The sequence below is a fragment of the Nannospalax galili genome, unplaced genomic scaffold (genome assembly GCF_000622305.1).
Source record: "Nannospalax galili isolate Female #2095 unplaced genomic scaffold, S.galili_v1.0 scaffold1189, whole genome shotgun sequence".
In the NCBI taxonomy this organism is placed as follows: Eukaryota; Metazoa; Chordata; class Mammalia; order Rodentia; family Spalacidae; genus Nannospalax; species Nannospalax galili.
The window spans coordinates 690961-706408 of NW_008360313.1; the positions used below are offsets into that span (position 1 = coordinate 690961).

General features: G+C 36.5%; 1 protein-coding gene across 2 annotated transcripts in view; it reads right to left on the bottom strand.

Annotated features, from left to right (window-relative positions):
• Positions 1 to 14241, bottom strand: part of CUNH1orf112 (chromosome unknown C1orf112 homolog) — a 37469-nt gene extending 23228 nt beyond the window's left edge. The window contains exons 1-6 of one of the 2 annotated variants that reach the window (XM_017796067.2): positions 14093 to 14241; positions 13105 to 13267; positions 11309 to 11393; positions 9437 to 9575; positions 5369 to 5449; positions 1844 to 1908 (exon numbers count right to left, since the gene is read on the bottom strand). In XM_017796067.2, the coding sequence (XP_017651556.1) occupies positions 1844 to 1908; positions 5369 to 5449; positions 9437 to 9575; positions 11309 to 11393; positions 13105 to 13267; positions 14093 to 14230 (671 nt within the window). In that variant the 5' untranslated portion in view covers positions 14231 to 14241. The remainder of the gene's footprint in view (positions 1 to 1843; positions 1909 to 5368; positions 5450 to 9436; positions 9576 to 11308; positions 11394 to 13104; positions 13268 to 14092) is intronic. The other variant, XM_029559522.1, reaches the window with a different exon arrangement.
• Between the last annotated feature and the right edge of the window lie 1207 nt (positions 14242 to 15448).

The window sequence follows — 15448 nt, forward strand, 5'->3', positions numbered from 1 at the left end:
TTATGGAGAAAATATTGAACAAGGAAACTGAACAGGAAGTTCTTTGAGGAAAGCCATTAGAAGATTAGAAGTCCCAAGATGTATGCTTATATAACTCATTTTGGCAACTGTATGAAGAATAAAGTAAAGCAAGGTAAGGACAGAAACAGAAATGAAAAGATTAGGAGGATACTTTGTTTTTTGTTTTGTTTTGCCTAATCCAAAGGAAAAAAATAGCAGATAACACTGTAGCAATCTAGATGGTGAGGCATGGTTGTATGTGTGCATGTGTACACATACACACTGAATTTTTTTTTTTTTTTGAGACGGTGTCCCTGCAGTCCCAGTTGGCCTGGAACTCCCTAAGCAGACTAGACTGGCTCAATTTCAAAAATATCTGCCTGCCTCTGCCTATGGATTAAAGGCATGTGCTACCACACCCCACTATGTATATATTTATAATGAAATTAAAACTGATATGATGTAGCAGTTCAGATGGTAAGAAATAGTTGGAGTGTGTGTGTGTGTAACATGTATACGTACACTGAAAAACTACTTACAATAAAGGTAATATTGATAAAATTTATGCTAAAGGACTGAATATGGGATATGGAGCAAAAGCAGCATGTCAAGAGCTGAAGAAATAACAGTGGCAGAGTGATGTCCAGACCCAAAGACCCACAGGGTGGAAGGAGAGAACCAACTCCTGCATTTTGTCCTCTGACCTCTACATATACACCATGGCATGCGATATCCACACACATTCACACACATTAATGTAAAATACATAAAATGCAAAAATAAAAAGTAATAAAAGTTAAATATCATGATGAAATGCTCTACTATACCATGCTCTTCTGTTACAGCTCCCTGAATCTCAACACTTTGTTTTCGCTTATCAAGAGTCTATCTGAATTACTTTTGCGTTTCTCTCTTAGGAATGCTACTATCACATTAGTGAATAAAATTTAAAATATCTTATTCTACAAATGATTTTTTACCCATTACTAAGATAAACTCTGCAAATAAAAAATGCCACTTTATATTATCCTACACAATACTTTAAAAAGACCTTAAAATTGTAAAGAGCCATGCCTTGGTTCTTTTGCTTTTGTAAACCCACTCTCTCTCCTCCTCTGAAACTACACTGACATATCTATCAAGTTATTTTATATTATCCCACGTGCACCTGATATTCTATCCAGCCTCTTTCTCTGTGTTCAGTTGGGTTATTTCTACTGACTTGACTTTAAGCTTACTAGTCCTTTTATTATGTTTAACTTGCTGTTAAACTTCTGAAATTGACTTATAATTCTAAATAAGTAAATTTCTAGATCTACCAAAACAAAATATGATCAATACAAAATGTGTGTGCATATATATAATAGGTTTATATTTTGCCTTTGGTGTTTATCACAATGTCAATTCTTTATTACTCATTTCAAGGAACTCGTTAATAATGCAAAATAAGGGGCTAGAAAGATGGCTCACTGGTTAGGAGCACCAGCTGCTCTCACAGAGGAGCTGGGTTTGATTCCTAGCACCTGCATAGCAGTGAACAACCATCCATAATTCCAGTTCCAGGGGATTCTAACACCCTCTTCTGACTCTGCAGGCACTGCATGACACACGTGCACTTACATACATGTAGGCAATACACTCATAAATATTTTTTTAAAAAGAATACAATACAAAACTCACATGGACTCTATCCTTCTAAAGCTTTTTAGGCAAGTAAGTAAAAATTTACTAAAACATTAGAAAAATTCATTGTGATATTTTATTTTAAAATGATAAATATTTAAACATTACATGGAACAAATGGCATTGTTACTTTTTAATAATCTTAAGGCATTCTTTTTACCTGTATATCTGAAGATAAAGTTGATGCAAAATACAGCAAGAATCAGACAGGAAAGTATGAAATTCCTAAAATAAAATATTCTAGTCATTCTTTGTATGTTACATGTCTAATCCATATTCTCTCCCACAAGAGGCAGAATAAAAACCTTGAATGCGCCACATTTAAAAGAAAAGAGAAAAAAGCTGACATGAGAATGTAAAAGATGAGGCTAAGTTGCTAGAGCTCTGCTGTTAGCACACCATCAGACCACATTAGTCACTGTCATTAAGTACCTACTAAGTGACCAGACATATACCAAGAGACTTTTGCTTCTCTGCTTTTAGTTGTCAAAACTTACTACGCACTGTTGTCCCCATTTGTAGGAATGATGAACAAGCCTTTACAAACTGAAATTTTTGCAAAACCTTGTAAACCAAGTTAATCATGTTTTGAGAACATGTAGAACTATGTACTCCTAAGAAAATCAATGTAATCAATCAGTTCTGCAATGACTTGCAACCTTTTTACAAGTTAAATAAATAGCTTTAATCCTATACCACGTTCCCTATTTGTGACTCAGATATGCCCTTGATTCACTACAATGTATGTGTGCATGAGATTTTGACAGCAATGACCCAGAAAACATCTCCCCCATAAATGTTGAAAGTGGGCTGGAGAGATGGTCCAGCAGTTAAAGAGTGCTGCCTACTCTTGCAGAGAACCCGGGTTCAACTGCCAGCACCCACATGGTGTCTGGCAACCATCTGTAACTCCAGTTCAAGGGAATCCGGTGCTCTGACCTCCATGGGTATTGCATGACACAGATGCACTTACATACGTTTAGGCAGTATATCCATACACATAAAATGAAAAGAATAATAAAATATAAACAATTTCTTCCTTTGTAAAACTGTTATCAAAATATTGTTCATGCTTTTCTAATACCATGCTTGGTAAGTGGTTCAATAAATATGAGAGGAGCCCTTTATTCAATACAATTCTGAGAGAAATCAGAATACCTCAAAATAAGGTCAGGCCCACTCTTGGTCAAACTATTCCAAGAGTGACGTCTCTAATTAATGGGGCTCCCAGTTACACTCCTTTCATGGAAGAGAAAACTAAAGGTCAGATATCAAATAACTTCAGTCACATAGCTAAAAAGCTGTAAAGCAAGATCCAAATCCCAGGTGTGATTTCCTTATCCATTATTAATCAGATTATCTCTTAGGAATTAACAGTTTACACTGAATTTTAGGACAGTGAATAAAACACTAGTGTTCAACTTTTTTAAAGCCCCTGAAGAAAATAACTGACTTTTTTTTTTTAACGACAAAATTAGGACAATTTTAGTTTTTATATACCAAGCCAATGGTATATCAAATGGGCCAATACTCATCACGTGCCACTGAAGCACTTCTAGCAATGTATCTCCGCCACTGGAGCAGTCACCATGCAAAATACAAAGAACCCAGTGTAGGAAGCAGGCTACTGTAACTTGGTTTCCATGCCAAGTAAACAGGTGTCCGCAGCCAATGTGCCTTTGATGGAATTCAGATTATAATAAGCAGTCACTGAGGATACGCTCTCTCCTTAAAAGGTAGAAAGATAAGGACAAAAACAAATTCTCCACATGACTGGGGAAGTCATAGATCCTAGGGGAGAACCTACTAATACTGTATTGCTAAAAGGATATGTTGTTAAAAAGGCTTCAACATAGTTATATTTATATTTATAGACTAATGATGCTCTCAGCCTTGGTGAAACTGCTTTTGCAGTGGGCAATGGTTAATACAGACTCAGAATTAGTCAAAGCGCTGAGAATGACTGTTAGGTGCTCACTCCTAAAAGTATCTGCTGTATCATTCCCTCCAAGGCTCAAAGAACATCACAGAAGAGGGAGAGAATAGAATGATGTAGAGCCAGAGGCTAGAGAGGAGTCCTGTGAATCACTGTCTTCTGGGCATGACATGGGTATACACCCATCAAGTCATACAAACTGTGGTTACTTGCCCAAACCTGGACAAGATGAGGTCCAACCCTCTCTGAGGACGAGCAGTTAATAGTTGGTAGGCCAGGGGGGAGTCATTTTCATCAATGATGTAGCCATTGATATAAGTTATCTGCCCATGTTCTAGGAAATAATCCCCCACTGATATTCATGCAATAACTCAGATTAAACTTGGTAGGTCATATAGGAACAAAAACAAGGGGCTGGAGAAATGTTAAGAATGCTTGCTGCTCTTACAGAGGACCTGGAATCCATTTCCAGCATCCACATGGGCTGGCTCATAACCACTACACATACAAAAAAAATAAATAAAATTTTAAAAAATTTTAAAAATCAGTAAATTATTTTTAAAAAAGGGAACTCAATAAAAAAAAAGGGGACTAGGAAAGATGGGGTTCAGTAGGAGTGGGAGGGGGATGAGAAGAGGGTAAAGGAGAGAGAGAATTACTAAAATACATTATATATATATGCATGAAATGATCAAAGAATGTTTTAAAAATTTTTTTTAATTCTATCTGGATAATAGTTTAAAAACAACAAAAAACAAAAATCCATTAACAACTACTAATAACAATGCTTCCTTCAGTCTGCTCTTCTTCCCAAACAATCTTCTGGGAGAACTTATTTATCTTAGTCATGTACCTTCTAACAGAATTGCTATTCTGAAAACACCGTAATATGCAGATCTCCTTAAAATTAGGACATTTCAAGGACATTAATATTTAAATGTTAAAATCTGAAGTTTAACAATCTGAAATAGTAGATAATTTGTAAATAATATTTAATTACAAACTGAATTAAACTATGAAAAATGATCTGTGCTTACAAAAATGCCCTTTTTTCTGCAAAATTTAATAAAAATACCAATGATGATGACTGCAATGTAAATAACAGATGCTCTATATTTTAACAATTGACAGTATTAAATCATAAAAAGATCTCCAAAATATACCTCAAAAAATAAATTTAAATGATTAGTTTTGCCATGAATCACAAAAATTGGCAAGCTGGGGGCTGGGGAAATAGCTCACTGGATAAGAGCACTCTATGAAAGGAAAAGGACCTGAGTTCAAATCTACAAAACCCACATAAAAGCCAGGCATGGCAGAAAATGCCTATAGCCCCAGTACTGGGGGGCAGAGATATGCAAACCTCAGGAGCTCACTGGCTAGGTAGTTTACCCAAAATAGAAAGTTTTAGTTTCAAGGAGGACCTTGCCTCAAAAAGTAAGGTGGAAGCTGAGCATGGAAGGTGCATGCCTTTAATCCTAGCACTTGGGAAGCAGAGGCAGGCAGATGTTTGTGAGTTCAAGGCCAACCTGGTCTATATAGTGAGTTCCAGGTCAGCTGGGGTTACAGGGAGACCCTATCTCAAAAAAAGACCCCAAAATAAATAAGGTGGAGAGCAACACAAGACACTTGATGTCGACTTCTGGCTTCCACACATGCACATACAGGCAAGCACCCCCACCACATTCAAAACGACCATTTAGAATTTAGTGTATGTTTTATATTTAAGTACTATTAAAAAGGCCTTACCTTAGTGTAGTGCAAGAGGGAGTTAGCAAAGAAACGACACAATTTGAGTGTTTTCTGAAACAATCTGTAATCAGCATTATCCTGCTCCAAGAAAGGAAAAAGAAGGCTAAACTTGTGAGATGAAATTTTCTAAAAATACTCAAACAAGAAGACTATACAGTATCCCAAGAAAACATAATTATTTTCTGCATTATTATTAGTAGGAATACAAATACGAAATAGTAAGAGACATGTCAAAGAAATTCTACGTTCCTAAAAATGAATTATAAACTATAATAGCAAAAATAGTTATCATTTTTAGTTGATTTACAAATTAACTTTAAAGAATTTATTACTGCGCTGTGGTATACAGGGATCAAATTAATAATCAAAAGAAAAGTCACTGACACATAAAAGTGATAAAAGACAAGAAAAGGCAATTCAGAGGAATACCTACCAACAGCCAACAAATACTGAAAAATTCCAAATTACAGCCTAATTACACATCTGAGAGAGGGAAGGACTGAAGGCTCTGTAATTAGCAAAGCTTAGAAAGATGACACATAATATTCCTTGGATGGAGAGTAAAGTAGGGTAATAAGTACTTCTGCTAATCACTGGCGAAAACATAAAATAACATTCTCTATTCATTTTTGTTAAGGGCTAAAGAATTTCTTGATTAACAATTTTGTTTCTGGAACTAAACTATCAAAATACTGGAACCATTATGCAATGCCATGTCTTGTTAAACTGAGCCAAGCATCCATCACATAGAAAATGGTTAAATATATTTATGATATACTCATAACATTGTAATTCCATATTGCTAAGAACAGGGCAGATAAACTCTCATGATACAGAAAGTCGAAGGATGGGTAGTTTTAAAATTAGCATAAAATTAAATCAAATAAATTACCTTTAATATTGAAAATTATTTCATGTGAAAGAAATCTATCATAGCATTATTATCTATGTTCAGTTCATTTCCAAATATAGCAAGACCTTAATTAAATTGAATCAAAATGGAATCGAATGATCCACTAACATTTGACCGTCATTAAACATTAACTGGAAACAAGTGTCCTCAGCAAAAACTGTATAGACAATTATCTTTCTTTTATGCTACTGGTATAAAGTCTCTTAGTACTATCCAAGTTTAAATATACGAAAATTAGGAGCCGGTGAGATCAATCAACAGATAAATCCTGGAGACCTGTGTTTGATCCCTGAAATTCATGAAAGAATGGATGGAGAACCAACTCCACAAGGATGTGCTGTGGCATAACCATCCCACACTCATGCATGCACACGTGAAGACAGAGGTCAACTGTAGGTATCTTCCTCTACCTTTTCACCTAGTTTCCTGAGATGGGAGCTCTCACTGAACTTGGACCTTGTCATTTTGGTTGCATTAATTGGTCAGTGAGCTCTGAGGATATATATGTCTCTACTTCCCCAGCACTGAGGTTATAGGTGTGCCCTGTTATGGGTGCTAGAGATCCAAACTCAGATCCTCATACTTGGGCAGCAAGTACTTTACCCGCCAAGCCATCTCAGCCCCCAAAGTAAGAAACACAGTGGAGATATAAGTGCCTTACAAATAAATACATTTCTCTAATTCTACAAAACCAAATGACTAGTAGTTAAAAAGCTTTATGATGAGAAGTCTGATTCAATGTTCTTTTTGAAACTAGAGTCAAGATTTAGTAAGAGAATAACAGTTTTAGAGGTTATTATGGGTTGAGCTGTGTCCCACCCAGCAAAGGTATGTTGACATTCTTACCCCAACCCAATACTTTTTAGAAATAGGGTCACTGCAGATAAAATGAGATAAAGGCTAGCCATACTCTGGTATGGCACCCTCCTAAGATGGAAAGACACAGGGAGAATATACCAAGTGAAAATGGAGGCAGAGACTGGAATCTGCAGCTATAGGCTGAGGAAAGTCAAGGACTGACAACAACATCAGAAGTTTAGAGCTAGGCACAGAACAGATTCCCCCTCGACAGAACATAACCCTACTGCCACTTGTGGACTTAATGCCTCTAGAACAGTGAAGAGAATAATTTCGTTGCTTTAAAGCCACTCAGTTTGTGATCTTTTTTTTTAAAAAAATGGCAACCAGGGAAGAGAGATTGATATGCCCAATTAAATTAAATTTACAACTACAATTAAATTTACTAGTTGTACTTTGACACTTTCTAAAGTAAGATACTATGATCCAAATTTTGGTGCCCCTATGCCCAATTTATCTAGGAACAATGCAACAGTATTAAGCAGGGCCTTTGAGGAAGTGATTATTTTATGAATGGAATTAGTGTCCTTTTAAAAGAGGTTGCAGGGAGCTATCTTATTCCTGACCATAAGAGATTGCAAGGTGACATCTTTGAAGCTGAGAGCAAGCCCTCATAATAGAGAATCTGCTGATACCTTGATCTTGAATGTCCCACACTTCAGAACTATGAAAAATAAATTTCTATTATCTATAAATGACTTATTTTAAGGTATTCTGTTATAGCAGCCCAAGTAGACTGGATGATACCTAGTTGGAAAAACTCCCTAAATACATCAATAGTGAACAGCAGAGGGCACTGCTGACTAGAATATAAAGATTAAAATAATATACTGTATAAACTATCTCAGAAGCCTACCACACTGACCAGTTCAATATTTACACATGCTAAGTCAAAACACGAGAATTTGCTTGGACAGTTAGAGGAATTTTCAATGCAATTCCCTCATTTTCACATGCAAGCAACTTACTTAAGATAAATGAAAAAAAAAAAAGTGTGTGTGTGTGTATCTCATGTATAAATAGCCACTGTGGCTATGAATACCCTTCCCCCAGCTTCCTTTTCTCTTGCCACTATAGGCTATACTGTTCCTTGGGTTTCCCTCCTATCCAGGAGTCTGTCTAACCTTACTCTTGAATTACTAGTTGGTGAGTCTGTTGTGTCAAGATAAGCAAAAGGGAATTGGAAAGGAGGAGGCTGGGACTAAATACGGAAGGTCTATAAAATAAAGGTAGAAAAGACAATTTCTTTGCCATGAACCCAGGATACCCAACAAATAACTTCTATCAGCAAGGTGACAGGAACCAGAAAGTGCAAAAACAAAAAAAAAGGGGGTGGGGGAGTCAAGCCATCTAAAGGAATTATAATAGACAAGAGAAAAGGAGAGAAGCAAAAAGGAAAAAGGTTAACCTCTTGTTGAAACTACTACTCGCTTTCTTATAACTTTTATAACGCCTTTTCAAAGTTCTACCCTCCTCTGGGATCTGCTCTTCTAGGTAATCCCTACTCCAGGAGTTGCCACCAGCTTGGGAACTTGGATAAAATCTCTGCCTTTCCCACCCCACATGCTTGGTAGGGAAGAACACAGACAAAGCAACCTTCACTCAGCTTGTAGGTCTGTAAGAGGAAGAGCTGTATTACCGCCATTTCAGGAATTTTCAACTCATTCCATTACAGTTACAATTAGGCCCTGGGTACTTAGGGGTGTCTAAATAAATTTAGAAGGCTAGTGTAGGAACAAAAGAAACCATGTATAATACTATTATAGGAAAATGAGCTGTTAAGTCCAAATAATCCTTTTATTTTTATAACACAAACTTCATAAACTGGATGCCAGTTCAATACTGAAAGTTCTTGAAATCAAAAGCATAAATACATACTGATTTTAAAGAGCTAATAAAAACACACATCTGTGCACACACATATACAAACACTTGTGTCGCTCAAGGCTGCAATACATTGTTGTCAACAGAAAGGCTGACAATGGCTACATTATAAGAAAACCTTAAACAAATGGAAGAACCAAGAAATTAAAATGTTGTTCTAGGGCAGAAAAGAACAAATGGATTCTGAGGAGAATACCCTGACCAACTAGTACAGATGCAAAGACAAGGGACAGGAAGATGCTAGAAGAGATCAAAGAAGTTCATGTAACATAGTGTTCTGGTAAAAGTAATTCTGAGCTGAAAAAAATCCTACAGTTTTCAAAAGAAAATAAATAATTGTTGACAGTAATCCACATGTTCAAATAAGATGTATTAAGAGCTATTTGTACTGTTGTTAGACTAGATTTTACCTGTGCATTAGGTTGCATCATCTGCTCCGCTAACTGTAAACAAGAATGGAAGGAGAAAAGAATGTCTTCACACAAGCTAGTAATTATATCTTTGTGTTTCAACTGGCTCTTTATAACCAACTGGTGCTTAAGGCTCTGCCTAAATGGATAAAAGAAAAGAATAAAATCACCGCAAGTGACAAGTGATCACATCAAATAACTCAAGCACATGATATCTACTTTATACAACATTTTAAAACACATGTATTATATCAAACATGGTACAATTAAGAATGTGTCAACTATACCTGTGAAGCTAGTTGCTATATTTTTATGTCTTTATAAAATATTAATTGAACTCATATTTGCCTGGTACTCCACTAGGCCTTGAAGATAAGTATATCAAATGAAAATGATATTTTCTCTATCTATATGAAATATAGCCTACCAGAAATAAATATAAGAATAATAAATTACAGTCATGAGAAATGCTAAGATGAAAAAGTCTAAACACTACAAAAGCATGACTCAATCTTATTAAGATGGAGGGCACTGTCAAAAAACACCATCAAGCAATGCATGGTAGCGCACACCTTTAATCCCAGCACTCAGAGGGAGAAGCAGGTGGGTCTCTGTGAAATAGAGACCAGCCAGGTCTACATAGTGAGTTCCAAGCCAGCTGCGGCTACAGGGAGACCATGTCTTTAAACAAACAAAAAACCACTATCATAAAAATGCAACACCACAGTTGAGAACTGTGCAGGAGCTTACATGACACAAAGCAGGAAAGGAGTGCCGTCTACGGGGGGAAGCTGAAAGGCTTTGGGACAGAATTTTGTATGTTTGAGGAACTGAGGGCAGGGAGAGTGCAGCATGAGAGGGGCTGGTAAAGGAAGAAACATCCAGAACGATTTAAATAGTTACTTTTAGTACAGTGAGACTGATTTAAAGCAGTTGAGATTCAATTTAATTTTCAAAAGTATCATTCTAAACAGAGTACCTGAAAAGAGGCAAGATATATAACAATGACAGTAGTGGTAGCCATGTGGCTAATTCACTCAACACTCACTGGATCATGTAAAGCGTAAGCATTTTACAATGATGAACTCAATACTCAGTAACACTATCAAGAAGGTCCTATCATTATTTTATTTTCAGATGAACAAACAGAAGTACAAAGAAATTAGCCAAATTGCCCAGAGACTCAGCAGTGATTTCAGGGTGAACTGGAGAACATGTATTATGGCTCTCAAGTGACATTCTGTTATCTGTTTGCAAGTTAATGTCCTAGGGCTACAAGAAAAGCACCTAAACCTCCAATGCGCACATTGAACTTTTATCTATTATGCATGATTATGAAGTAGATCCTTAATCATTCTTACATCTCAAGGATGCCTTTTACCCCTAAAAAACTAATGAATGCTATAGGTAGTCTCCCTAGTAACCCTTCAGTTCAAGTTAAAATTACTTTGTAAATGGAATTAAGTGTGAATAACTCATAACTCATCTGTACATAATGAAGAGATTACTATAAGCTCCAAATCTGTTACTCATTTCTAAGCTTACAAATACCATACTTGATATTGACAGTTGGCTAACCAACAGCATTAACAGGTAAGTGGCTCAGGCATACTCTAGTTGACAGTCCATTATCTCAAAAGTACCAGCTTAGCTAAAATTTTTTCTTTTCTTTTTCAGACAGCAGTATAAATAAGTTCAGAGACGTTCAGTTTGGTTGGGACATAATATGTGTAATATCAGGATTAACATATAGCAGTGTCAGTGAATAAACACAACCACAAACAATGTTTCAAATGCAATCTAAGAAACATGAACCATCAGGATTTGGGATATGGAAAATACATTATGAAAAAGAAAAACTAACAAACTTACTTAATTATAAACTTCCAAGTATTCGCATGAAATGCTTGGTCCATACTGGAAATAACAGAGCAGATATCCAACAATGAATGAATAACTACAAAGGAGGAAAACAACTCTTAGGATAATGAAATGTGAAAGATGACATTTTCTTATATATTTAAAAGGATGAAGTGGACATTTCAACACCTGACTGAATTAAAGTAGGTACTATAGTTTGAAAATAACTCGGTCAAAATAATTACTGAAAAGGTAGTATTTTTAAGTTTTTCAAAAATTATGAAAATGTAATTTTGAAATTGATAGCTACCTGATAGCATAAATAAAACTAAAAATGTTAGTGGAATTAGAGTTGCATCCTTCTATAATTCAAATATTCTACAGACCAATTTTAATGAAAAAATTGACAAACTGCTAAGGAACCTAACAAAGACTGAAACTGATTTACACCAACAGTGTTTTTATCCTGCTAGTACGAGGTATAAAAATGGCCCAACTGCCTTCCTGAAGCCATACTGTCTCTGAGAGTTTGGTAAAAGGCACAATAATAAAAGCACAAGCAAGCTCTGGAAGTACTAGCGTGTGTGTTGGGACTTGCCCTCTCTTGCTACTCTGGGAAACCCTACGATAAGGTGACTGAGCCTGGGCTAATTTGCTAGGTGATACGTGCACCTGAATTTCTCACTACTTCTGCCTCTGCAAATAGAAGCAAGTGGAATTCTCAACTGCAAATACATAAATGAGCCAGTTACACAGAAAACTGTCTCTGGAAATCCCAGCCTAAACTGAGGCTCAAAGAATTGTGAACAAAAGTTAATTTAAACCAACAGATTTTTAGGTTGCTTTGTTATAGAGCAAAAGGTACCTGATACATTGTATAAAACCAACTTATTCTCTTTATACCAAAGCTAGGAATATACTCTTTGTTCTCCTATTTAATGTATTTCTTTTAGAATTCTAGATAAATTAATTAAAATTATAATGTATTAATGAGTAATGAAGTCAATAAAGTAGGTTTCAATCAGTAACTTTGGTTTCATTTTATGTTTCTGAAGACAGGGGTTTACTCTGTAGACCAGGCTCACCTAGAACTTACTTGGCATTCCTCCTGCTTCAGGTTTCCAAGTGCTACAAAGGCCTGTGCCATCACACCTGGCTAATTCTAAAGAACTAGCAATTATTCTTTCTTTTTTCCAGACAGGGTCTCCCTGTAGCCCCAGATGGCCTGGAACTCAGAGACCTGCCTGCCTCCACCTCCCAAATGCTGGTATTAAAGATGCGGGCCACCACACCCAGCCTAGAACTAGCAATTCTTTAGAAATGGAACAGTACATGTAAAACCTCGTGTTAAATTCCCAGCAAAAGGAAAATAGAGGGCATCACATGTAAGATGGGTATTATTTCATTAGGATAAATATGTCTGTGGGTGTACCTGTACACATTCATAAACCCACACATGTACATATGTATTCTGGAAGGAATTTTGACTGTATTTCTTGCTATGGGTTATGGTGAAAATAATCTGAAAGCTACTATATCAGAATATGGACTAGATTAAGGGTATGGAGTTGCATACCTTGTTAAATCTTTGTGTGGAAATTATCTACTACAAATTTTAACTGGATACCCGTATCTATGATGGATTATACAAAAACTTTACAAATTTAAAATTTAAAAGAAAATTTAGAAAGAATTAGAATATTTTTTCACAAGTAACAGACCATGAATCAACAGAAGTATTAGTTTCAGTACTTGAGAAAGGAAAGTCATTCTGCATCATACCTAAGCAGCAATTTTTCTTTACTTACCTCCTACCATATTCAGTACGTCATTCTCATCTACTGAAGGATCCATGCAAACCATGTCCAACAATTCCATCAGCTGCTTTTGAAGAGAATAGGCCTCCTTGAAAAGAGCCTGGAGAAGGTCTGACACCAGGTGCAAACGACCAGAATACACAGATTCACTATTCTGATCACAAAGATATAAAGAGAGAAAAAGTAAACCATAAAAAGCTCGAGACAAGTTCACTTTAATTCACACTGTCAGAGACTAAGATCATAAATTTAATGTTTTGACAGAATCACATCACTAAATGAACGCCCAATTTTATAAAATACAATTAAGAGAGACATACGAATGTATAAAGCACATGGCATTTTAGCATCTTGTCAACAGATTCAAGTCTAGTTAACTAGCAATTTTCACTTATCAACAAAACAGCAATGTCAAAACTGCCTAGGCCCCACAAATTCCAAGCCATCTTTTGTGCTTTAAAGCTGACTCAAAAATGTTGAGATAGACTGAGTTAATTAGCCTCCCTCTGTTATGTAACACAACAATTTCAAGATGCCTGTGATCAAACAAAAATCTTTATTAAAAAGACCTCAAGGGTCACTTTTTTTTAAAAATTTAATGTGGACTAGTGTATTGCCTGCATGTGAGTGCACCCGCATCATGCAATGCTGCGAAGGTCGGAAAAAGGCATCAGGTTCCCCTGAACTGGAGTTAAGGACAGTTCTTAGCCACCATGTGGGTACTGGGAACTGAATCCAGGTCCTCTGCAAGAGCAGTCAGTGCTCTTAACCTTTGACTCATCTCTCCAGGCCCCTCAAAGGTCACTTTTTAACCACTTCTGAAACCTATTTACAGTATTTACACATGTTCTATGCTCTCCAGAAAAAGTCTGTCCCAATATTATCAGCTAAAGTATAAAATCCTATATAGAAACACTTATTCAGCCCTGACGCCCAGGGAGTCTAGGCTAATTAAAGCCTACTAGATTCATTAACTCACCTTACAATGTACAAATGTACTTTTGATCACATGAAGTATTGAGGATGGTAGACTATGAATATTTTCTAGAATGATGGATTCCTGTGTAGCACAGACATGCTGAACACATCCTGTAAGGCCTCCTAACACCTGCACCATTGTCTGGAAATAAGGAAAATAAGGTTGATTCAAAATATACTTTTGTATACCCTACAAAGGAGCCAGACAGCATTCTGGGTGCTCGATATACAGCAGAGAACAAAAGCATTGTGTTTCTTTTCACTGAACTTCATTCTATCAGAACCACTTAAAAGCCTGACCCACAATTCAAAACACATGGCAAGTAATCTGCACACATGCTTAAAAGGGTGTTATCTTGATAATCTGTCTTCTAAGATACTTACCTATCATAAAAGTATATAAAAAATTCAGAATTCATCTTCCTGTATTCGTTTAAGTTGATAAATCTAGTTCCAGGATTAGGCCATTACACAAAGAAGGAATGGCTTGTTTTTTTGGAGACAGGGTTTTACTCTCTAACCATGTGTTCTTTATCTCATAGTAATCCTTCTGCTTCAGCCTCCCAAGTACTAACATTATAGGCATGAGATACCATATCCAGATTTTAAAAATTCTCGTTTTTTTCTTTTTGATGCAGGGTCTCACTATATAGGCCTGGCTGGTCTGAACTAGCTAGGAGACTAGGCTGGCCTTGACCTAACAGAGATATGCCTGTCTCTGCCTTCCAAGTGTTGGGATTAAAGGCATGTAAAACCATGTCTAGCTTGGGTTTTTTTGTTTTATTTTTCTTTTATGTGTGTGAGTGTCTGCATGTATATATGTGTACCACTTGCAATGTTTGGTGCCCATGGAAACCAGAAGAGGACATCAGAAACCCTGGAACTGGAGTTGTAGGTGGCTATGAGCTTCTGTGTGGATGCTGGGAACAAAACCTGGGGCTTCTGCAACAGCAGCCAAATGTTCTTAACCCCAAGCCACCACCCCCCTGCCACTTTTTTTTAACATTTTATTTATATTTTTATTTTATGGGTATGAGTGTATTGCCTCCTTGTGTGTAAGTGCACCCATGTTGTGCAGTGCCAGAGGAGGTCAGAAGAGGGTGTCATATCCCCTGGAACTGGAGTTACAGATAGTTGTTAGCTACCATGTGGGTGCTGGGAATTGAACCAGTGTCCTCTGCAAGAGCAGCCAGTACTCTTAACCACTGAGCCATCTCTACAGTCCTGCCATTTTCCTTTTTGAAACAGGATATCACCATATAATCCAGCATGCCCTTGAACTCCAGAGTCTCCTGCCTTAAAGATGTGCAATTATCTGCAGCCTCATTCTGTTTCAAATATATTTGCTTACTTGTAA